This window comes from Pezoporus occidentalis, unplaced genomic scaffold (genome assembly GCF_034315485.1).
Source record: "Pezoporus occidentalis ecotype Australia unplaced genomic scaffold, CSIRO_AGI_Poc_V1 ctg73, whole genome shotgun sequence".
In the NCBI taxonomy this organism is placed as follows: domain Eukaryota; kingdom Metazoa; phylum Chordata; class Aves; order Psittaciformes; family Psittacidae; genus Pezoporus; species Pezoporus occidentalis.
The window spans coordinates 1,141,894-1,164,917 of record NW_026916082.1 but is presented as its reverse complement, the minus strand read 5'-3'; the positions used below and the strand labels follow the sequence as shown (position 1 = coordinate 1,164,917).

The 23,024-nt window shown below is 53.4% G+C and overlaps 3 protein-coding genes across 9 annotated transcripts in view; all 3 read right to left on the bottom strand.

Moving 5' to 3' along the window:
* CNNM2 (cyclin and CBS domain divalent metal cation transport mediator 2) overlaps positions 1–10,220 on the bottom strand; it is a 117,050-nt gene extending 106,830 nt beyond the window's left edge. Inside the window, exons 1-2 of one of the 6 annotated variants that reach the window (XM_062601861.1) lie at positions 8,542–10,220; positions 2,827–7,139 (exon numbers count right to left, since the gene is read on the bottom strand). In XM_062601861.1, coding sequence (XP_062457845.1) covers positions 7,093–7,139; positions 8,542–10,141 — 1,647 coding nt within the window. In that variant the 5' untranslated portion in view covers positions 10,142–10,220 and the 3' untranslated portion in view covers positions 2,827–7,092. Of the gene's footprint in view, positions 1–2,826; positions 7,140–8,541 lie in introns of those variants that run through there. The other 5 variants (XR_009961423.1, XR_009961422.1, XM_062601860.1 and 2 more) reach the window with 5 other exon arrangements.
* A 4,123-nt stretch (positions 10,221–14,343) lies between these two features.
* AS3MT (arsenite methyltransferase) lies at positions 14,344–19,004 on the bottom strand. 2 transcript variants are annotated; one of them, XM_062601974.1, is made up of 11 exons: positions 18,800–19,004; positions 18,161–18,201; positions 17,499–17,626; positions 17,240–17,390; positions 17,031–17,167; positions 16,656–16,725; positions 16,343–16,424; positions 16,126–16,257; positions 15,887–16,029; positions 15,379–15,501; positions 14,344–14,542 (listed from the first exon to the last, which is right to left on the bottom strand). In XM_062601974.1, exons 1-11 carry the CDS (start codon positions 18,987–18,989, stop codon positions 14,450–14,452), a joined length of 1,290 nt encoding a protein of 429 aa, XP_062457958.1. In that variant the 5' UTR covers positions 18,990–19,004; the 3' UTR covers positions 14,344–14,449. The 2 variants fall into 2 exon arrangements, with proteins under 2 accessions (XP_062457958.1, XP_062457959.1); XM_062601975.1 differs by lacking the exon at positions 18,800–19,004 and adding an exon at positions 18,539–18,620.
* Positions 19,005–19,922: 918 nt separating this feature from the next.
* Positions 19,923–22,567, bottom strand: BORCS7 (BLOC-1 related complex subunit 7). The gene is made up of 5 exons (XM_062601976.1): positions 22,385–22,567; positions 21,959–22,021; positions 21,277–21,320; positions 20,816–20,836; positions 19,923–20,361 (listed from the first exon to the last, which is right to left on the bottom strand). Exons 1-5 carry the CDS (start codon positions 22,523–22,525, stop codon positions 20,310–20,312), a joined length of 321 nt encoding a protein of 106 aa, XP_062457960.1. The 5' UTR covers positions 22,526–22,567; the 3' UTR covers positions 19,923–20,309.
* Positions 22,568–23,024: the final 457 nt, after the last annotated feature.

Here is a 23,024-nt window from a genome sequence, read left to right as displayed (position 1 = left end):
GGAGGAACTCGGTCTTGATGGCACAGTACACCCTGCAGAAACAAGGTTACAACACCACTCTCATTTGAAAAGCAGATTCTTTTAGGGCTGCCAGCAAAAGAATGGTGTAATCCCAACGGAAAGCATTACAGAAAACAAACCTATATAGATCTTTTGTACTAAATGTATGTGCTCATCTTCTGGCCCCAGCTCCTTTGGCTGGAGCAAAGCTGTTTCATGGTTAATTAGTAACTGCAGCAGAATCATGTTAACTTGTAACACTTGAAGCCTCAATAACCCAGGTTTCAGTTCCCAGATTGACAGGCATCACACTTACTCTGCCTTTCCAAATGCAATTCTTTGATGAGAAGTGCTGTTGCTTCACATTTAAGCACTTAAATTATTATACCCAACAATTTACAAGCAAAATGCTTCAATACAAAAGACAACAAATCCCATTCACAAGCTGTCATAGCTTTCATGTTTCTGTTCCATCTAGGGCAAGTTGGTTACATGACAAGTTGCTTTTCTAGAATTCTTCCACTAGTCTTTTCAAGCAGGTCTCATCACCAGAAAAGACCAAGCCTGACTTATGTCACAAAAATAACCACAAACACCCATGTAGGAATCTTAATTTCCAACATGCCAGCCAACCCAGACAAAGAAACATCTCCTGCATTTACAAGCTGTGTACTAGAACAGCACAGTCAAGGACACATAACCCACATGATGTCCCATAGACAAAGCATAAGTGTGGCAAATCCTGAAAGTCATTCTTCTCATCAGTGAAAACTACTTACTACCAAAATTCTGGAAGGTCCCGAGGCAATTTTCACACAAAACATGAGAACAACGGCTCAAAGGTCTCCAAGGGCCCCTAATGATGACTCCCCAGAGTGGAAAGCTACTACAGACAGAGCACTTTTGAGTAAAAGAGGGCAAAAAAGGAAAGAGTGGAGACAAGGTAGAAAAGAAGCAAAGCCTCTTTGTTACTGGGGACCAGGAACGGTAAATTAAGCTGAGCCAGCCACTGTGTTAAGCACATCCATCTTGTCCATGCAACGCCAGTGGCAAGTCAAAAGAACATTCAATTTCACTCCAAGCATGATGGATCTTCCTGCCATCTATCTACTTCAAGGTTCAAGTTGGAGTGTGAAATGGGAACCTGGTTCTAACAAGTGCACTTTCTGAAAGACACAGAACAGTTCCATGTCCTGGAGTCACAACACCAGTGGGGGTTTTCTGTGTTTTTTGTTTTGGGTTTTTTTAAAGAAGCCATGGGATACCTTTTATACCTTTTAAAAGACTTTAGTTTCCCTGCCTCAACTCATAACAATGCATTTTTAAGGATGAGAACTTTGTTATTCTGTGTTGTACAAAGAGCCATTTAGACCAAGGCGCTTCTCAGCTTACCTGTTCCAGGCCATCCCTTTCTCTTCCTTACACCTACCTGTCTGTAAGAAGATCGGCACTGAAGTGAGTAGGTCATCTCTTCCCCTTATAGTTCCTTAACCAGCTTTGCTTTTCATACCCTTCTCACAAATGCTTGGTACCCCACCACACTTAGCCCCAGTTTATGCCCAGCATAGCTGCTTCTGCCACCAGCTGATTTTTAGGCCAAGGGAAAAGGTGGACTCCACCAAAAGGTTAATGACAAATTTATCATCTCTTTTTCTATTACTATGTATTGTTAAAAAGTGAAACAAACCCCTTCACTAGATAGTCCTGAAACGACTCGGTGACCTTGGCAGGAACCAAGCTGGATCAACACCTGATCTGGGACTGTTAACCATGTGCTGTTGGCTGTAGCTCATTACCACCAAGTATTTACACTCCTGTTTGTAGCTGGTAGGCTGTATTTCAGGGCCTTGTCAAATTAACAAGAGTGCCAGGTCATGCTTACCAGGGTATGGTTCAGAGCCCTAGAGTACTCTCTGTTGAGGGCTTGTTTTACAAGCTCCATTAGTGAAACTGGGAGGGACTCAACACTAGAAGTGCAATTGGTCTACCTAGACCAGCTATTGCAACACAGCCCTGCAGAGGCACATAAGATACAGTTAGCTCTTCTTAAGTATTAATGGGGAAAAAAGCACAGAAGGATGATACACAGACTCATTCAGCATACTGCTAGGCCACTCCTTTCATTCTAGGTCTACGTGATGGTGACCAAGCAGCTGTAAAACTCGCTTATGACTTAATAATAAGCATACACTGCAAAGTGTTTAGAAGAGGTGAAGCAGTGAGAGTTCAAATTCTCAAGGTCTTAATTCCTGTGCACTAGAATGTCTGCCCTTCAAGAGAGCAAGACAAAATCAGACACTTGTCAACCCCAGGAAGATGAGTAGGTCTTGTCCACAGTTTAATGGCACTGATGCTCCAAGCTAAGTGACCTAGTAAAGCCCCTTAATACTCCCACTCTCTATAACGGTTCCTTCAACAAAGAAGGGAGGGAACTGGGGCTCATAACGCACGTGAAGTGTGAGGTGGCTAACTCTCTCATGTCCTCAGTTACCAGCTAGAGTGATATCACAGCCTGCCAAAACAAAACCTGCCTTTGGATGGCTTCATACAAAATCACAGTCAGAAATGCAACCTTTAGATCCATCTCTTTCTGCCACTAGCACTGCAAAACTACTGACAGGAGATACCCCATTTTTGCTGTACAAAAACTGACAAAGGTTCAGTGCTGATTAGACACACTCACCAACCGAAATAAACATCTAGGGCTATTTAACAAAGACAGTATCTTTAGTTCCAGAAATGTTTCAATTGTAGCCTGATGAGATCACCAAGCTTCTGCAGGGAACTAAATAAACTTACTCAAATACTTCCTCTGAGCAGCCATAGCCATTGACAGAAACAGTACTGCACAGGATTCACCACCATTGCTCTTACCCCTTAGAGTCAACCGAAGTCCACCAGGGAAGCATTCTGCTGCTCAGAATCTCATGTTGGCAGAGAAATCCCAAAACTAAAAAGAAAATCTCAGCCCTAGAAGAATACTGCAATGGTTGAACTACCGAATCATCTTCCTGCGCTACTACCTTTGCTCAAAAGTTGACATTCTGCCTCTTCATTCTACTCCAAAATTGGCCATGAAATGCTGCTGGTTGCACAGACTGACCTGAAGTTTACATCTCTGCCTGTTACAGATAACCTTTACAGACAGAGAGAAAGCAGAGAGGAACATGGTTCACCTGTGGTGGAATTCACTCCTATCAGCCTCAGTGCAGGAAAGCATTTGCTAACTTAGCAAACAGTTGAGGGGAGGAAAAGGTAACTTCTTGCGTTTGTTGAATGACAAGAGTTGCTAGCAATTGCTTAAAAAGCAATCAAAGAATCATACACAACATGAGCATCAGATTCAAACCTCTACTGCTCAAGCCATATAATCCACTTACCCCTCTCCTTGCCAGCCACCTGAACCATGTGTTTCTTTCTACTGTCAGCAGCAGACCAGAGCCTCCAGCTGGGTCTCTCACCTAGGCCAGGGTGAAGAAGCACTACAGCTCTCCAGCAGCACCTCTTCTTCTCCTGATCCCTAAAAAAACCTTACCAGGAGGAAGCCCAAGAAGAACTGGAGCTGTTCTCCAATGCATTCCCCTTGACGCCTTCCCCTCAGCATACCAGCAGGAGGGCTGCCTGCAGTAACCCACATCTGCTCCTCTTCATTGGAACAAGGGCTCATCCCCTAGGAGCTCTGCAAGGCCAGCAAAGCTCTTGGCAGTGCAGTACCTGCGGGTGCTACACTGTCAGACAGCCAAGAAACAGTGTCACGAGGCAACCCCCACCCCCACATGCAATTTTTGTTCAAGGAACAAATCTGCAGGCATATCATGAGAAGTCTTCTGTATCTTGGTGGCAAACTCCCTCCCACCTACCACTCCCCTACTCTCTTTCACACAAAAAGACTCCACACTGGATCTCCTCAACACCTTTCCCTTTATATGAATTTCTGCAAAAGGATCAGAGGAGATGCCTTTTATTAGCCAAGCAGCCTTGAAAATTATATTGTTTTCCAAGGAGTTTTACATCCCCTTCATAATCCCAGAGGGATTTATGGAGTTTCTTCCAGTTTCCTGTAATGCTGCAGCCACAGGCGTACACAGAAAAATGGCTCAGGAGACAGACAACCTGTCAGATAAACTAGAAAGTGAGCATGAAGACCCATTAAATAAGAGTTATTTATGGGGAGTCTGGACTCTGGATGGTATTCCATAAAACCTGAAAAAGACCAGGAAAGAAGCCACCTACACGGCTGGGTTACAGCTGTACCAGAAAGGTAGATGACTTAATACCAAAAAAAACCTCAGACCAACAGGAGTCATACAAAACTTTGGATTCCTGGGCTACCAACCACTTGCTGCCCTACCTGCTTCCAAAAAGAGGATCTTTGTGCTCAGACGAGGAGTAAGCAGGTCTAGGTATTCTTCTCTGCTCCCTCAAAAGTAAGGGGTTTATGTTTTAAGTTGCTGGGGCTTGGTTTTCTTTGGAGGGGGAAAAAGAACTAGAAAACAAACAGACAAAGTTTTTCTCCAGGTCTTATGTCCACACTCAATGTAACCACCAAACACACACACTATTAAAAACAGACAATACAAGCCCAACAGAACCCGAAGAAAAGACCACCAAATTAAATCCGACATTGTTTTTAGGAAAGAAAAACCTTTTAGAGTCCAGTTGGAGATGATTTTAATAAGGAATCCAGGAATTTTCCCAAGGCTGCCATGTGATTCAGGCAAGCAGAGCTCAGAAATGCTGCACACAGTTACTGTGACTTCTTTGCAATAGGTTATTAACTCTAATCTTCCGTATAACATAATAGTGGATACAGATGTAAGTAAGATCAAACATATGACTCAAAGTCTCCAGGTAAGGAGGGCTCTGACAAACCTCCAAAGCGGTCCAGGCCACCAGGAAAGCAGCAGTACAATGGCTGGTAGAAAGTGGGCCGGTCTTGAAATATTAGTATTACAACATGAGGCTTTTCAAGCTGCATTCTTGTTGCTCTGGCAGGGAGGGAGCTAGAAATAGAACACTTTGGATTTAGGATCACACACGCAGGGATCTACCTGTGAAAAACACTGAGAGCAAGTGCCAGAGAGCATTTGAGAAGAGACTTAGGAAAACTGTCAAAAAGGGAAGTGGGGGGAGCAGCAAGCCCACACACTTGTCAACAAGAAAAAGGAGATCAGCGGAGACAGTTCACTAGCTTCTTTCCAAAAATTACTTTGTCTCTCATTCACTCCCTGCTGCAGCTTACAAAGCAGGACACAAATCAGTCCTGGAACAGGTAACAACACCTTGCTTCCCTTTACAGCAGTGGCCAACATCAGATCTGCTGGTAGTGGACTTTTTTCAAACGAAGTATCTCTCTGCACTAAGCAAAGTTGGGCAGGTCATTCCTTAGGCCAGTATAAAGGGTACCTTACACTTCCTTGCATTAAATTTGAATGATTGAATTAAAGTTAAACACACAGCCTGCTCACCTTGTAGGCAAATGGATTTGACAGTGCACATAGAGGTAGGTATAAGGTCTGTCAATGAGAACAGAAAATTGCCCCTCTTTTAAAAGCTACTTATTTGTAAGTAAACAATGTTTTTTAGAGGGGAAGCTTTCCTGCAGACTGCTTCAGAAATCATGTTTATTCACACTTTAAGAGATTAGAGCAATAGCGACTGGGAACGTGCTACAGCTCACTTTTAAAATTAAGTTTCTTGCCTGGCAGCACAGAAGTGAAACAGATACTGATTTTGCAATTGTGGGTGAAGAACATTAATAATAGGCCCACCACCAAATCCTCCAGCTGCTCAGCCTAAGCACCAGAACAAGTACAGAACTACACATTTCATCTTCTGCAACCATGGAAGAACATATATCCTGCCATGCTTGGCTTTTAATCCCCTCTTTCTAAGCCTCCAATTCCATGCTTAGGTTAAGAATGTTTTGCTCCTGCCCAAAAAGTGAGCTTCAAACCCCCACCTATCCAGCTAACTACCAAACTGCTAAAAAATACAGGTTTTTCTCCTTAAAACCAGTTAAAGCATTCAACTGACAGCACTATCACACAAGCTGCCTCTTGCACCAAACTGTAGTAGCAGGGACCTGGGTGGAAGGAAAACAGACATACATGTGAGTTTTGAAGCAAGCCTTTGGGAAAGGTCAATGTGATGGGAAGGGAATGATTAAAACTGTAGGCTTATTTATTTTCAACACTACCAGAGAGTAACATGCAATTTGATTGTCACCCTTAATTTGTACATTCTCACGGGGATTTGGCAAGGTTGCTCTGAAGAAGAAAGTCTGAAGCACTCTTGCAAAAGACACGGCGCTATGCCAGATCAAGCAAGCTATCAGTTATTTACATTCATTTCAAAGGACAAAGGAAGCCATTTATTTCCACCATATCTGCACTTTTTAAGGAGAAACCAGTTTGGACAGAGCTGGTCCTAACACAGGGCTTGCCCATACAGACCAACCACCATAACTATTCTGGAGTATACATTTAAGTATGATCAAGCTAGACTGAATTTATTCACAACTACAGATCCTACTCCAGGACACAATGATGTCAGGAGGGAATACACATGTTAGGAGCTACTGGGCTATCTCCTAGGGCAGGCAAGGGAAGTCTAGCTACCAGGGAAAGCAGTCTCTGGCCTGCACCTTCCAAGCCACCCAGGAGAAGTTTTAAGAAGCCTATTTTAAGCACAAGTTTCAGCAACTGTAAGGAGACATATTTGGCTTAGCCACACTTGCAGGATTAAAATGTGCACGTAATTCTCCCAGCTATTAACAAAAAGGACTAACACAGAGGAATGCATTGCATCTCTTTCCTGACAGGGGTAATAAAGTGACCAACGTAATATTCATCAGACAATTTGCTACAAACAAAACTAGAAAAAAACATAAGTCTTGCTACAGATTAAGAACCACACTATGCTTCCTTGAGTCCAAATAACAGGGCAGGGGGGTGAGAAGAACTACCCTACGCCCACACATGCAGCAAAATCCCATCATAACCAGCCAACAGTTAAGTGACATCATTGATTTTCCCAGATCCAAGCTGCAGATCCCACAGTGCAGAAATCACAGCCGAGGGAGGCTCTCCTTCATTTCTCCTTCAACAGCTCTGAGCCCAAGTAGTATTTCCCCATCACTACATCAAGACAGAAAGAGATGGAGAAAACCACTCAATAAAAATAGAAGTATGCTCACCTTCTATCTGTGAAAATGAAATAAAGATGAGAAAACCAGTGGGGTAACCCTCCAAATACCCAAAACTGAGTTAAGCAGAAAAAAAAAAAAAAAAAAGAGACTAAATGCCATGTTGTCAAAGCTCAGCGTGTGGAAAAAAACAGCTCCTGAAATTCAAGTGGCAATTTAAATTCAGTACCTAGGAAGACCATTCACCAATTTACGAAGTTCTTTTCAAGGTAACTTTTGCAGTCGACAAAAGGTGAATTCAGATATTCCCCATGAATCTAACTGTGGAGTCAGTGCAGCTGTAAAGATCTCATCTCCCAAGGACTGAGCTGCTCAGGGGTACACTGATCAGATCTCCCCAGGTCCAAACAGCTCCATGGCACTCCAACAGCCTTCAGTTTTCCAGCACAGGAGTCTATACACCCAGTGCGTTGGAAATTTTCCTTAATTTTATTTGAAAGCACTGTCCTGCATAGCCCATATAGAGCTGTTACTCGGTGCACAGAGAGGAACAAATTTTAGAAGGAAAACAAAAAATGTTTTTCCTTTCTCGAAGCAAAAGCTTCTAACAGGAATTAGGATGCATTTGTCAGGTCAACACCTCCTACAAGTAAGAGGGGGCTGGGGCCGGAAAGTCTCAGTCCCGTTCTCATGGAACTAATACACACTGTACATCAGAGAGGCAGAAAGGGTCATGTCCTTGCTGAGCCTGTGGTCCTGGGTGCAGAAGGAAAAAAAGCCTTAAGTACAGCACCAACAGCTGCTTTTGAATGTATTTTAAGACCCTGAAACTATTTATGAGTTACAAGATCATAGCATCAATCAAAATGACTGGAACACGAGCACAGAGCTGAGGTCGGGCAGCTGAGCCTATGAATGGAGCTGAAGCGCTGTGTTTATCTCGGCACGTGTGCACGCACAGAGCCTGAAAAGACACCCGGGCAGCCCACCCGCTCCTCACTGTCAGCCCAGCTGAAAAAGCACAGAGAAGACACAGCCAAGGAACGGGCGCGGATTCCCGTCAGCAGCTCTCGCTATAATGGACAGATGAGTGGAAAAAGCAAGAAAGAAAACAACCTTTGCTTGGCACTGTGCCCACACACACATCCCAGTGCAGGGAGGAAAATTGGCCAGGGGCACATACCAGCCGCGTATCAGCTTTCTGGCCCAGGGGACAGGCAGATGCCTAAATATTGGTCACTCTCTGTCCTGAATGCACCTTCCCAAACCCCTCCATGAGCAGGAACCCAGGAGGCCTCTCTGCAGCATGCCCTCGCCACAGGAAGATACCACTGACCACTATCAAGCAGCACTTTCCCCCCATGCCTACATCCCAGCCAAAGGTACGAGCCCACCTTTCTTGAACTCCTCTAGCATGGCATCGAGCTTGGTGTCATTGAAAACAAAGTGCAGCGGATGGTTGTAGAAGCGGGTGATGGTCTTTAGCGGAGTGCAGTCATCAGGGTCCACAAATGCCAGGTCCTTAACAAAGAGCAGGTCCACGATGTTGGAGCGGTCACCCTCGAAAACAGGGATGCGGGTATAGCCGCTCTCCATGATCTCAGACATGGTGTTGAAGTCGAGCACAGCCTCGGCAGCAATCATGAAGCAGTCTCGGAGGGGAGTCATCACGTCCTCCACAGTCTTTGTGCGCAGCTCCAGGGCTCCTTGTATAATGTTGAGCTCCTCCTTGACTAGATCATTATAAGGGTCGGTGACCCGCAGCATCTCCAACAACTTCTCACGGTTATAGACCGTGCCGATCTCCTGGCCCAGGACACAGTCCAGCAGCTTGCTGACAGGGTAGGAGGCCGGGAAGGTCATCATCATGAAAAACTTAGTGAGGAAGATGGTGTTGGCGCCCACGGCCAGGCCGTGCCGAGAGCAAATGGCCTGCGGCACGATCTCGCCGAAGATGACGATACCGATAGTGGAGACCACCACGGCCACCAGCCCAGAGCCAGCAATGTCATCCAGGAGGATGGTAAGCGTGGTGTTGACCAGTACATTGCCCAGCAGGAGGGAGCAGAGCAGATAGTTGCCCTGGCGCCGCACAGGCTCGATGCGCTTGGCATAGTTCTTCTCTTTGTCCGTGCCACAGTTCTGCACAATGCGCAGCTCCATGGGGTCCAGAGCCATGAGACCGAGGTTGAGGCCACTGAACATGCCCGAGAGGCAGAGGAGGAGCGAGATGAAGATGACTTGCAGCCAGAAGGGCAGCAGGAACTTCTTCTCCTCACCCACGATCATCTTGGTGTCCTCACCATCATGGTAGATCCAGGTGGTCTCGCCCCATGGGGGAGGCCCGGCCGGCCCCTCAGCACCCGCCAGCCCTCCGGGGGACCCGGGCCCCAGTGCGGCGGCGGCGGGGGCCGAGACGGAGGTGCACAGGTAATAGGACTTGCTCTTCTCCGTCTTGCGCAGGGGCTTGATCTCGATCTCGATGATGCCCGAGGTGCGGCGGTTCAGCACGATGTGCGGCAGGATGATGATGTCCGAGGTGCGGATGCCGCAGCGCTGCGGGGCGCCGCCGCCGCCGCCCCCCACCCCGCCGCCACTCCCTCCGCCGCCGCGCCCCGCCGGCCCCGCCACCGCCCGCCCGCCCCGCCGCCGCTCGTGCTCCGTGAAGGCGATGCGCGACCAGGTCTCGTTGTTGATGTTCTGCCCGTAGACCCGCAGCTTCACCCGCGTCCGCTCGCTCACCCGCAGCGCGCCCCCCTCCATGAAGGAGACGTCGTCCGTGTCCTCCAGCCGCAGGCCGATGATGACCGTCTCCTCCGCCGCCGAGGGCGGGACGACGGCAGCAGGCGGCGCGGCGGCGGCAGCAGCCGGGGGCCGCCGGTCCAGGCAGCCGCCGAGCAGCAGCAGCAGCAGCAGCAGCAGCGGCGGCGGCGGCGGCGGCACCCGCGCCCCCCGGCCGCCCCCCGCCATGTTCCCACCGGGCAGCGCGGCCATCTTTGGTCAGGGCTCGGCGCCACCGCGGCCCCGCATCGCCGCGCGGCGCCTGCGGCGTGCCCCGGCTTCCCCGGCGGCGGCGGTGGCGGCGGGCGAGGCGCGGCGGCGGGCGAGGCTGCGGGCACTGCTGCCCGCGGGACCTGACAGGCGGCGACTGCCGGGCCGGGCCGAGCCGAGCGCCGCCTCAAACCGCTGCGCTCCCCGCCCCTCCCCGCCCGCCTCAGCGGGGGCGGGCCCGCGGCCGCTCTCCGCCAATCAACGCCCGCCCCCCACGCCGATGGCGGCCAGGCCCCGCCCCGCCGCTCTCCACCGTCTGTCCAGCCCGCAGGGCGCGTGACTCCGGTGTGTACGCCAGCCGCGAGGGGGCGGGGCCGGCCGAGCGGCCACCGCCAATGGCGACGGAGCTCTGGGGCCGGCGAGGCGGAGCCTCGAAGGGGCGCGACCAATGAGGGAGCGATGCGGCCGGCGGGCCCGGGACGGCGCGTGCGGCGCTCGGCGGGGCTGCTCGCGAGTTCCCGCGCCGCGGGACGGGGCGCTCGGGACCGCACGGAGGAGGCGAGACGGAACGGGACGGAACCGCTTCTCCTGCCGCCCCTGCCTGGGCCCGCTCCGGCTGCCGCTGCCCCGGACCAGCCGCACCGCTCGCTGCCAGCCGCGGCCCCTTTGCACCGCCCCGCGTCCTCTGCCCCGCCGGTCGGTGGTCGTGCAGCGCCCTCTGGCGGCCCCGCGCGGCGGGAGCATCCCGTTGCCCTGCTGCCTCCTGCGGGCCGGAGATGCTCCTTGGGGCTGCCCCGGAGGGGCATCTCTGCCGGAGATGCTCCTCGGGGACGTGTCCTCGGCACTGGGTGTGCTACCGACCGGGACAGCAGCTCTCCCGGCACCGTCCGTTACCCGGTCCCCCTCTGCCCCCAGCCGCGGTCGGTGTGGTAACGTGCAGCGATTCAGCCGTCGCTCGCCGTTCCCGGGCACCCTCCGCCCGGTGCCGCGGTATTTCCTCCGCTGTGTCGTTCCTGCGACCGAAATTAAGCATTAACTGTTAAACCCGGCAGGGCGGCACTCCCCGCTCCCATCCCCGCCTTCTGCTCAGCCGCCCGCGGCACCTCCACCCTCCCCGAATTCAACACACCCTTGCCCAGACTGGGCATGATTGAGGCCGGGGCTTTGGAGCTCCCACTGGGGCCGTTCAACACTTCCCAGGGAGCTGCACCCTGCTTCACTTGGCCTTACAACTGCATGCACAGAGCTGATTTGGGAAAAGATCTGTAATTTAGCGTGTGCTTACATCCCACCATCCCGAGAGCCAGGCTGCTTCCGAAGCCTTAGCTGCCATGTCCCAAACCCCACAGGGGCAATAAACACCCAAGGACCAGCCTCATCACTCCTCTTTCCACTAGTGATGAGCAACACACATAGAGCACAGGATGCAGTTTAGCAGTTTAGGTGAGCAGCTGTGGGAGCACCCGGTATGGTTTGTGGTGTTTGAGACTGTATTTTGGGTTTAGGGAGATCCCTTAAGGGAAGTAAACCACCCCCCCATTTGAGCTCTTGGAAAATGGAAAAGTAGAGGATTTCACAGGCCAACCCAACACAGGGAGCAGAGCATAGTGCTCATGGGGCCTTAGCCACAGATCTTCCATGGTGCCAGACCTCATTCAGCTCATCCCAAGGGAGTCCTGCAGATCTGCTCCCTCGAGGAGGTGAAGGATGCTGCTGAGACACAGCAACTCCCTGCTAACCACAGTGAGCAGGGACTCCCGAGCCACTTCCCTTTCACCTCGGGGTGAATCAGAGCACCACCACTTAGGGCTCCTGTCCTCACTGCACCCTCCCTGCCTGCAGAACACAGTAGAGCTTCACACTGGGAGAAGAGCAGTTGGCTCAGCTCTGCAACCACCAAAACACCAAGAGCGGGGTGTTGGACAGATTGATTTGGGGTTCTCCACAGATGGGGCTGCAGGACCTCCTCACACCTTGGGGGTGGGGGGGCAAAACCCTAAAGCTTTGCATGCACAAGCAAAGCCAGGCAGACAAGACACCCCACATCCACAGCCTGGTGAGGACCCCTACTGAAAGCTCAAAGTCAAGTCCTTTCAGCTGCTTCCTCCCAGAAATGCCAAGGATTTGGGAAAAAACAACCCAGCACTATGTAAATGGGGTGGCATTTAGCTGTGCCCTTTTTCTGTATGCACAGAAGAGGGGGACCTTGCTGTGGGGTCCTCTGTCCTCAGGGAAGCTGAAAGACCATAGCAGGGACTCATGCCTTTTTAATGACAGGGTTTGCAGTTAGGGCCCCCTGCCCCATCTGCTCTTCCGTTCACACTGGGGAGGCTCTCTGATAGCAGGAGCTAATTGCTGCCAACCTCCCAGGATGGGCTCTGCGGGGACTTCGGTAAAGTCTTTGTAAGCAATTGTGGAAGAGGGCTATGCAGGGGGGGATTAAACAGCATCTTGGCAGTGTTTTCAGCAGGTCCTTCCCAAGGTCACATCAGTACATGCAGTTCCAGAGCTCTTCTACCTGCCAGGTCACAGCCACCACTGGAGGCTGGTCTGCCAGGGTGCCCTACCTGAAGCCAGCTAATTCATGCCCTCTTGACTGCAGATAGCACCAAGGATTATCTTCTTTATTCATAGTATAGCTCTAAACACAACAACTCATGAATTTTTGTGCACCCAGCAGGTCATAGTCTTGTCCACAGCCAAAAGGACAGGCTGGCAAGGCAGCTTTCCAAGAAGCTGTACTTACGGGCATTATTAATATGTTTAATCTCTAAATTGTAAGTTAATTACTCCCTCACCTTGCTGATGGCAGAGGGCACGTGAGGTGGTCTGGGCTGTCATGCCTGGTTTTGGATTTCCCATCACTGTGCGACCCTGTGGGTTTTACTCACTTTTCAAGCCAGATGCTCTGGAAATCCTCCTTGCCGCAGAGACCCTGTTCAGCCACCGCTCCTGCTGCTGCAGAGCATCACTGGGACTTGCCCATGCTTATTTTTAAACCCAGATATTTTTTGTTTGCTTTTTCTCCTCCCCCATGTCACAGCAAGATGCTGCTTAAATGCAGAGGGGAAATTCGGTCCCTCGTGGAAAACCAGTGCATGAGGAGGGGTGGAAGCAGTTCCACATTTCTAAGCTCAGCTGCTCACCCAAGGGCTGTTGCTCAGCAGCTCCTCACCTTCACCAAACAGCCTGTGGGCCAGGGCATGTGGGATTCATCTCCCACCACCAAAGCCCTCACTCCTTGCCCGATGCAGGAAGCAGTCAACCAGGTTTCTGCTTTTCCAGAATCCCTGCATTTCCCTGCAAAACTCTGCAGGTGTGATGGCTGCAGAGGGCTTGGGCCTTTTCCTCTACATGGAGTCCAGGGCGGAACAGAAATCTCAGCAGCGCTGCACAGGGAAAGGTAGAAAAATTCCCTTCTCCTGGAATGGGCTATGGGGCTGCAAGACAAGGCATGAGGAGCTGTGCTTGGGGCATCCCCTATCCTGCATGCAAGTAACAGGGACATCCCTTTGCACCCTGTGTGCCACAGTGAGCTCTTCATGGAGAAGCAGGGCTGGCCGAGCCCCCAGGAGGTGACCAACCTTTCTCACCCACTGCCCTGGGGGGGATGCTCATTTGTACCCATGTTACTGAGCTGCTCACCCCACTGCCAGGAGCTGGCACAGTCTCTGCCTGACAGACGGATGCCTGCAGATCCCTCTGTGTGATGGGTTAGCACAGGGAGTTCAAAAGAAGGAAAAAAGCAACTGGGCTGTTTCTTGCTGTGCCTTTTGCTTCTCAGAAGTGTTTGTGTCCCAGCTGCAGGCTCTCCAATACCTCAAATTGGAGCCTTGCTCATGCAGAGGGGTGCATGCTGCAGGGCCAGGCCCTGCCTGGCTCCAGGGCCTCCTTTGGCACCCTGTTCTGCCCAGCTGCCTTCTGTAAACATCTCTGCTCTTCTCCATGGGCTCAACATCAGCACACAGCTGCTGCCAAACCCACACCAGCCCTGCCATCCTACATGCAGGGACCAACGATCCCATTCGTACAGAGACGTCCCTGCCTGCATGTCCAAGCCATGCAGCCACTGCCAGGCCCATAGCAAGGGGACGTATAGGATGGCTTCCCATCCTCACCACAAACAGGCACAACCTGCCCCACAAGCCCCAGCAGGGAAGCACAGCACCCCTCAGGCCCTATGGTCCCAGCCACAAGCACACAGCTTTCAAGCTTGGCCATTTATTTGTTCTCCGGTGGAAGCCTCACGCCTTTGGGGCCGCATCCTCCTGCCCTATTGGCACCCTCTGGTGCAGGGGCATCACTCAGCACTCAGGAGGAAGGACCACAGGAGCCACCAGGACAGCAGGCAGGACGTGGGGTCAACAGCTGCTCCAGCAGCTGAAAGGGATCACAGATCTTCTCCTAGAGGGCACAGAACACCCAGGGCAGGATCAGGCCAGAGGGAAGCAAAAGGCACCCAGGAAAGCTGCATTCCCCCCAGCTCGCTCCCTGCCAGCAGCGCAGCCCAAGCAGACCCTCTATAGCTAACACAGGGGCAGTCCCCGGGTCACTCAGCTCCTCTTCCCTGCCACGAGGAGGAAGCCAAGAGCTTCTCTGGGACTTCGGCTCTGCTTTCATCTGAGAAGCGCCTCCTGCTTGGACAGGGACCCGAGAACATCTCCCCCTCCCCAAGTACAAGGTTGTGTTTCAGGGACATGCAGCTGCAGGGTGTTATCTCCCTTGCCTCTCCTGGCCCATCTACGGGCTGGAGGGACCATCAAAGAGAGAAGAGAGGCTTCCAGCTGATAGAGATGCTTTGTGCTGCGGGCTCAGGGCTGGCAGCCAGGGCCAAGCTCACATCAGCAGCTGTGAGGGCAATGGGCAAGAACAAGCCGCAGGGATTGGCCATCACCTCCCTGGGGCAGGCTGTCTCCAGCCATCCCCCATGGAGAAAGATGTCTCCCCTTGGGATATCTCAGGCAGCTCCAGCTGGCAGTCCTGGCAGCCCCCACAGACATGCTGGGGGGCACAGGGCTCTCATGTCAGCTGGTTAAAGCAGATCCCCCCTCTGGAGGGCTCCAACCTGTGCTGGGTACAGTTGCTCAAATTCAGGCATCCCATGGGCTTCTGATGGCACAGACTGCCTCATGTCTCTTGGTGTCATGCCGTAACCCCTCTGATACCCCAGGGCAACTCTGATGGCACGGACATCCATGTCCTCATCCCTGAACCCAGCTGTGGAGCTGCCTGCTACTGACCTTGACCCCCTTGCAACTGCAGCCCTGTGCTGCAGCACCAGGTTGGATCAGGAACTTCTCCGCAAACCTGGAGCTCCTCAAGATCGCAGCCACCTCAGCATCCACGTCCACCACCTCTCCTTCCTAGGGGCAGAGGGATAGTCACAGGGCTGGGGTCTGGGTTATGTGGCGCACGGGACCCCAGTCACCCAGATGACAGTGTGCAGCAAAAGCAGGAGCACAGCCTGACCCCAAAATCTTGAGAAACATCCATACCACCAAGCAGCTGGCTTCAAACCCTCCTGTGAAGCCACCATGGATGTCCTGCTCCTACCTTCACCACAACGCAATGCATGGATCTACCTCTCTGGTTGAACCTTCCATGGTTTATATAGCCCCTCTGTTCCCACCTACTACTCCCTCTACTCCCAAAATCACAGAGGACGCTGCTGAGTAGCACTGCTTTACCCCACCCCACAGACCAGGACTGCATGCCATCCTGGGAGCCCAAGCATGCCCCTACATGCACCTTGAAGGTGAAGTTGGCATCAAACACCAGCTCTCGCTCGTGCCCCACGATCCCACCATTGTAAGTGACCTGGCCCGGCCCAGCCCGGCTGCTAACCGGCACCTTGAATAGGCGGAAAGTCGCGGAGACGAAGCGGCAGTCACCTGCAAAGGAGAGGTTGGTGGGTTGGGAACCAGCCCCGGGTGCCAGCACAGCCCCCATGGCTGCCCAGAGCTGATGCTCTCTGCTCAGGCCCTCACCAACAATGCTCTCCAACTCCTTGTCACCAATGGTAATGGGGCTGGCAGTGACAAGGCATGGGGGGCTGAACCCCACCTCCTCGGCGATGCTGTACAGGTCTTTCCAGTACAGGGCTCCCGCCAGGCACTCTCCTAGCATGAGACCACAGACAAATGTGATGGAAGCAAAGGTGCAGTCTCCCCATCCCAGGCACCCCCATCCCAGAGCCCTACGCACCCCACAGCACCCTGTGCTTCCGGACGGTCTCACTCAGGCACTGGCTGGCATAGACATCACTGAAGTACATCTCTCCTCCAGGCTGGAAGGCAGCAAGGAGTGAAGGGAGATCCCAAGAAGCAACAGGACAAAGGGGGAAGGGAGAACCGGGCACCCCTCAATGCTACCTTACTCAGATCCCTATGCAGAGGTGCCCTCCCCTGCCCCATCTCCGCCATGCTGGATCCCATTTGCTGCATCCCAGTGGCACCCCAACAGGAGGGACACCCCAACACTGCTTTGCTCCCACCACAGGCACCGGCCCCATCATTACTTTCAGCACGCGGTAGGCCTCCTGCAGCACAGCCCTCTTGTCGGGGGAGAGGTTGATCACGCAGTTGGAGCTGGGGAGGAAACCAGACTTCATTTGCACCCTCTCACACACTCAGCACCACCAGCTGCTGCACGTCCACTGCCTGCTGCATGTCCCGTGGCTTCATGCAGGATTTGGAGATGCCGATTCGACAACGAAATGGGCAGTTTGTATATTCCCAGGCTCTCCCCCAGGCACAGTTGGGCTTTTCCCTTTCCTAACACGTGCTCCTGAAGCAGGTGACCCAGTGTGATGCAGTCCTGGACCCCAGCCCACAGCCCCAGGCAGCAGCAGCACCAGGGGTGGCAGTTTCCTGCATGCCTGTGTGGTACGTACAGGACAATATCATAGCTGTTGTCAGCCAGCCCAGCATCACCCAGCTTCTCCATGTAGCCCTGGAGGAACTCCACATTTGGCTTCTGATAGCCAAACTTCTCCATGTGGTAGGCAATGTGCTTCTTCGCCACCTCAACCTGGGAGAAGGAAGGGGATGATGAGGGGGAATGCTGGGGTGGCTGAGGGGAAGCCCTAGCTCCATGACGTACCTGGCCCTCGGTCATGTCTATGCCAGTGACATGGCCCTGCTCCCCAACCAGCTGACTCAGCAGGTAGCAGTCTCTGCCGCTGCCGCTGCCCAGGTCCAGGATCCAACAGGATGCCAGGCACTCGGGGACCACCAGACCACAGCCGTAGTACCTGAAGGGATGCTGAGCTGAGCCGGGCAGAGGTGCTCCCCCGCGCATGGTGGTTGAGGGGCTGCAGTCCACAGGGACACAGCAGCAGAGGGGAAAGTCCTGGATTTACTTGGCCGCCACCTCCTCGTGGACACGCTCCAAAGCATCTCTTACCGCCTTGGGAACGGGCTTGCTCGGGGTGATGCATGCGTTGGTTTTCAGGTCCTCTGTCTTCTGCAGCTCTTTGCCATAGTAATCCTGAGATGGGAGGGACAGAGGCCACCAAACTACAGCGAGCTGTGCCCTGGGAGCTCCCCATGCACCAAAACACGAGGGCCATGCCTGCACTCGACCTGTACATGCACCCGATGTCCTCTGGCACTCTCATTTGTACTCAGCTAAAAATTAGGGTAACGTCAAGCACCCCTTTGCTCCCATCCCGCCCATCTCCCCTTGCTTGCATGCACAGCATGTTTGTGCAGTGGGGGATTTAATTTCCATTTGCAATAACTCTGCAGGCTGCAGCCCCCACTTCCCCAGCCAAGAGAGGCACAGGGAATGAGGGCAGGAAAACACAGGGTTACTCAGCACCTTATTCCTATGGAAATTAGAGCAAAGGAGCCGGCCACACCTAATACTGTTATTTGGAGCCCAAAACCACCTTTGCCCTTGGACTGCAGCAGGCATGACAGCACAGCCTGGGCTTAGCTGCCCTTGCCCAGTCAACCTTTCCCCCCTCCCCACCCTCTGTGTTCCCCCATCCCCTCTCCACCTCCCACCTGTACCCCTCACCTGCACCTCCCGGTGGATCTGCTCTCCACAGGTTGCTGCCACTGCAACAGGAACATGGGGCTGGTGCCTGACGCCACTGCGATGGGCACCACGCCAGGTCCTCCCAGAGGCCCCAAACCTCCCTCTTCCCCCACATACAGGAGCACTCTTTGCCCCCTGAAAGCAGCACCCAAGGAGACCCCCCCAAACTTTCAGCCTAGTGGGATGCTCCTGTGCCTCCTGACAACATCCCCCTGTCTCCCCCAACCCTAATCCCAGCTGCCCTGGAGAGACGAGCCCCTAAAAACCTTCCCAAACACCACCCCGCCTTGCTTTGCCGAGAGCCCTCAGCCGCAGGGCTGCCCAGGGATGCCCCGGCCGAGCCCCGGCCCGCCTTACTGCCTGCGGCTCCTGCGCTTGGCCAAGCTCCGCTCAGCCCGGGCCACGCTCCGCCCCGACCCTGCACCGCCCCGGCTCCGGGGCCCGGCTTCCGCCCGACACCGCTCCCGTACGGCCAGAGCGTGGGGCAGGGCCCCGCGGGGGAAACGGAGCCCGCTGCCATCACACATGGGCCATGCCTGCACCCGCACCCACAAAGCCCCTTCCTGCTGCCTCCCCCTATCTCTGCACCCACGTGCGTGCAGCTCTGCCCGTGCTCACCCCAAATGCAGGGAGACACGAGTTTAATGCTGCAGGGCTGCTCTGGCCTCTCCAAAGGATGGAACCTTGGAGGTGGGCCCCCTGCAGCAAGGACACACTGCAAAGAACCCCCAGAGCTGAAGCACAATAGGGGACATCTGAGGGCAGAGACCCAGTCTCCCCTCTGCACAGAGACTAGCTGCAATGGCATCCAGCAGACTGGTGAGGCTTGGTGGTGTTCAGGGAGCTTTTATTCTCAGCGAGGCACAGCTCAGGGAAAACCCTCATTCCCAAAGTGCATCTGTAAAGCTGGGGATCAGGACCCCTCCCAAGGTACAAACACAAACACACACACACACACACACACACACGCACACATGCTACACAGACCCTGGGTAACAGTAGTACCTTCCTGCGAACGCAGGAGCAGTAGTGCCACCAGGTCAAGCCAGTGCCAATGGAGGGAATGGTGAAATCCAGCCCAGGAGGTGGCTCTCAGGAGCCAAAGCCCAGCGCCACTCCAACAGGAATGTGTCAGGCTGATGCCTGCTCTCAGCCTGCCGCCTTCTATCAGCTAATGAAAAGCACACTCAGGCGAACAAGTGCTTCCCGTGCGCTCCAAGTGCTCCAGATAAGTGACCTACCAAAACCAACACACAGTATTTATAGCCTGGGCCTGATGTCGCTACCCAGGATGTGAACAGGAGCCTGGTTGCTACTCTTCCAGCACAGAGCAGTGCAGAACTGAGTACACCAGACCCTCATGCTATCCTGCCCGCTTCCCGGCCAGGCCTTTGGATACCTTCCCAAGCAGATACATACACCACAGCCAAGGCTGTTTCATCAAAAGCTGGAGCCGCAGCCCAGGAAGAGGAATGCAGTTGAAGGCTGAAAGCAGTGCAGATGGGCTGGCAAGAGGATGATGTTCTGAACTGTGGCAGGGCGGAAAGTAAGATAACCTCTGAGCAGGATGCTGGCCAAACCATGTCCAGCTGACCAGTGACAGAGGTGTGTGCCCACATTCCCACTTTCAGAATTGCTGGCCTGGGACTGGCACCTCAGTCAACACTGAAGCACCTCTCCCACCCACTTACAGCTCCCACTGATTAACATGCCCTAAATAAAAAGCACTCTGTGCCACCTCTGTGTCTAAATCCAGATCAGTGTCAAACTGCTGGCACCTGTATTTAAAACCCACACTCAGTTTCATGCATTTCTTGCCAGGGATGCTGGTGTGGGCTGAGCACCTCATGCTACATGGGATGTAAGCAGACCCAAGAATTGCTGGGGGGGGAAAGTTTCAGGTGAGTTTGTTTCAGTTTGCTCTGGTTAGCAGGTGAGTGCTCTGGAGCAGAGACGTGGATGGAGACACACAAGAGGGGCCCATGTGCCCAGAAAGAAAGATTCTGCACATCTCCCAGCTGACATCCAGCATCATCCAAACACAGGCCTGAACCCCCAGGTCTGGAGGGGAAAGGACGCTTCACTGTCCTTAGTGCCAGTTGAGATGTCCTCATGCCTTCTCTACGCTTCATTTCAGCAAGTGGCTCAGCTGGTCCTGCAGGTTTGATGACTGCTCGACGCTGGAGATGAAGCAAGAAGAGGTTCCATGAAATCTGCTCCCCAGGCTGTGCTGACCAGAAAGGCTGTAGCACTGATGCTACAACAAAGAGAACCCTGGGGCTCCCCAGCCCACCTTCATATCCCCACAAGGCAAACCTCATTTTGTGCACTCATAAGCAGACAGCTCTGCTCTACACCACCCTCCTCTCCTATCACAACCAACCTAGCAGGCTCTACCACGTCAATGAAACAAGTGGAAGTTCTGGTATAAATCATCCCTTCACTCAAATTCCCATCTCTTCACAATCCCAAAACACTATCCCACTGGGCCGGCATCTGCTTCAAAGGCAGCTGCACAAACCTTTTTGCTGTTTCCCACCATCCCTACTCCATCCTTTTTCCCTTTCCATCAACCATTCCTGGGGGACAGATGTCCCCCAGGTCCTGCTACTGTTTCTTCAGCTGAGGACTCACTTCTTCTGAATTGCTTCTTGCCTAGATGAGAAAAGGAGACAAAAACAGCATTAGAAAAACAAAATCTTAGCAACAGGGTTCATGTTATGTTGAAGAAAAGGGACTCGATTATGGGCTCAGGAGACCAAAACCCCAGTGTGTTTCTAAGTCCTAGAGGACAGAAACAGCACTAGCTTTTCCCCTTTAGTCTGAAATGTGTCACATGCCCTCATAGGAGAAACTCTGCATGGCAAACAGCAGGCAAAAATCCCGGCTGTCCCACCCTAAAACAGTCTGAGCTGTACCAGTGGAGCTGGAGAGGCCTGGAAGATCCCAGCTTCAGAGTCTGCTCAGCTTTGAGGAGCGAGCCAAGAGGGGTTGGTCTGAGTGGGCTTTGTGAAAAGTCTTTAAGTAGACAGGAAAGGAATCAAGGGAATCACTTAGCTCCCCAGACAGAACGTGGTGTCGACACCTCTACTTACTGGTACTGTAGATGAGTCGTTATTATGGCCATTTTCCTTAAACTCTGTGGAGAACAAGACAAAGAATGAATGTTGGATAGGAGCAGTTCAGCAGAATCACAGGGCAGGTTGTCCCTACACCCTGGGGAGCTCCTCCAGCATGGCCACCACTGTAGCACTGCACCAACTCTGAAACATCTCCACCAGTATCTGTCAGCAGTGGCACGCTCCCCTCTTCTTTCCCAGTGAGACAGGCACTGACAGTAAGTGCTCTGTTTCAAGGTATGGTCCCTCGAGCTTTCCGGTAGAGATGGCACAGCTTAAGGGCTGACCTGGGCTGCAGGATGCTGAAAGACCAGCAGCACATGTGGGTTTGAAGAAGCACTGAGTTATTCTGGCCACCAGCCCTGCTGCCTGAACTCATGAGATGTAGTAAACGCCCCATTCCTGGAAACATTCAAAGCCAGGCTGGACAGGGCCCTGAGCAACCCAATCTAGTGAACATGTCCCTGCCCATGGCAAGGGTGTTGGGCTAGATGACCTTTAAAACTTCCTTCCAACCCAAACCATTCTATGATTCTATGACTTCAGGGTAGGAAAATACCACGTTATCGAAGATAACGTGTTTGCATATCAGTTCTTATAATCCTCCTCTCCTCCTGTCCACTAGAAACACTTGTTCTAGCAGTAAAACACAGCTTACATCTTCCGAGTGCAGGATGGCATCTTCTTGCATCACCATGTTTTTAGCAGCTTGACCCAGGAGCTAGGAGACAAACACACCAGACTGAGAGGCAGCACCTCTGTGTCCCAAGACCTGTGTGCACGGCTGACACGGTACGAGGCTCGGGGGTGCAGTGCCCACCCTTCAGAGCATACGGCCTTGAGGAGAGCACCTCCAGCCCATCACTGCCGACATGTCATGGGGCAAATGCAGCCCCCCGCCTCTCACCACCCCCCAGCGCACCCAAGGGGCACCCAAGAGCCCCACGGCCATACCCGCTGGTGGGAGGCCCCCTCCAGAACTACAGCTCCCAGCGTGCCCCGCGCGGGCTCGCCGGGCCGCACTCCTTGGCCGCGCCGCATGCCGCGCTCTGTAGTCCTAAGTCCGGTGGCGCCCGCCGCTCACCTCGGCGCTGCGGGAGCCCTTCAGCACCTGCTTGGTGAGGGCGATCACGTCGGTGCCGCAGCTGGTCACCTTCTCGGTCAGCAGCCCCTTCACCGAGTGACCGAAGCGCGCCTGAGCGTCTGCCGCGCCCGCCGCCGCCATCTTACCCTGCCCGCGCACCGCCCCGCGCCGCTACGGCGAGTGCCGGGGGACTAAAGAGTCGGGAAGGCGCAGGGCCCGCGCAGGTGGGGCGGAGGGACAGCCTCGGCCCGGGGCCGGGCCCTCGGGTGCCTCCACGGCCCTCCTCAGGACACCTCAGACCCGGACATCACCTCGGGCACGGACACCCCGAGGCTGCTCAGCACTGACCAGTGCTGATCAGGGCTTCTTAGCAGTGACCAGGTCTTGCCTGGTACTGTCCATTGCTGACCAGTACTGACCAGGGCTTCTCAGCACTGACCAGTATTGATCAGGACTTCTTAGCACTGACCAGGGCTTGCCTAGTACCGCCCATTGCTGCCCAGTACTGACTAGAGCTGCCCAGGGTTTCTCAGCACTGACCAGTGCTTGCCCAGTACTGAACAGGGCTGACCAGCACTGCCCATTGCTGCCCAGCACTCACCAGGACTTTGCAGCACTGCACAGGGCTGACCTATTGCTG

Bases quoted from the DNA above. Each gene is read 5' to 3' on its own strand.
- AS3MT (XM_062601974.1), bottom strand. From the start codon at position 18,989: ATGCCATTGCAGCTAGTCTCTGTGCAGAGGGGAGACTGGGTCTCTGCC. The intron at 17,168-17,239 runs GTACGTCATGGA...TCCTTCTCCCAG, and splicing joins TAGACATGACCGAGGGCCAG to GTTGAGGTGGCGAAGAAGCA. The intron at 14,543-15,378 runs GTCAGTAGCAGG...TGTGCCCTCTAG, and splicing joins GCAGTTGCAAGGGGGTCAAG to GAGAAGATCTGTGATCCCTT.
- BORCS7 (XM_062601976.1), bottom strand. From the start codon at position 22,525: ATGGCGGCGGCGGGCGCGGCAGACGCTCAGGCGCGCTTCGGTCACTCG. The intron at 21,321-21,958 runs GTAAGCTGTGTT...TGTTCTCCACAG, and splicing joins CCATCCTGCACTCGGAAGAT to AGTTTAAGGAAAATGGCCAT. The intron at 20,362-20,815 runs GTGAGTCCTCAG...CTTCATCTCCAG, and splicing joins CAAGAAGCAATTCAGAAGAA to CGTCGAGCAGTCATCAAACC.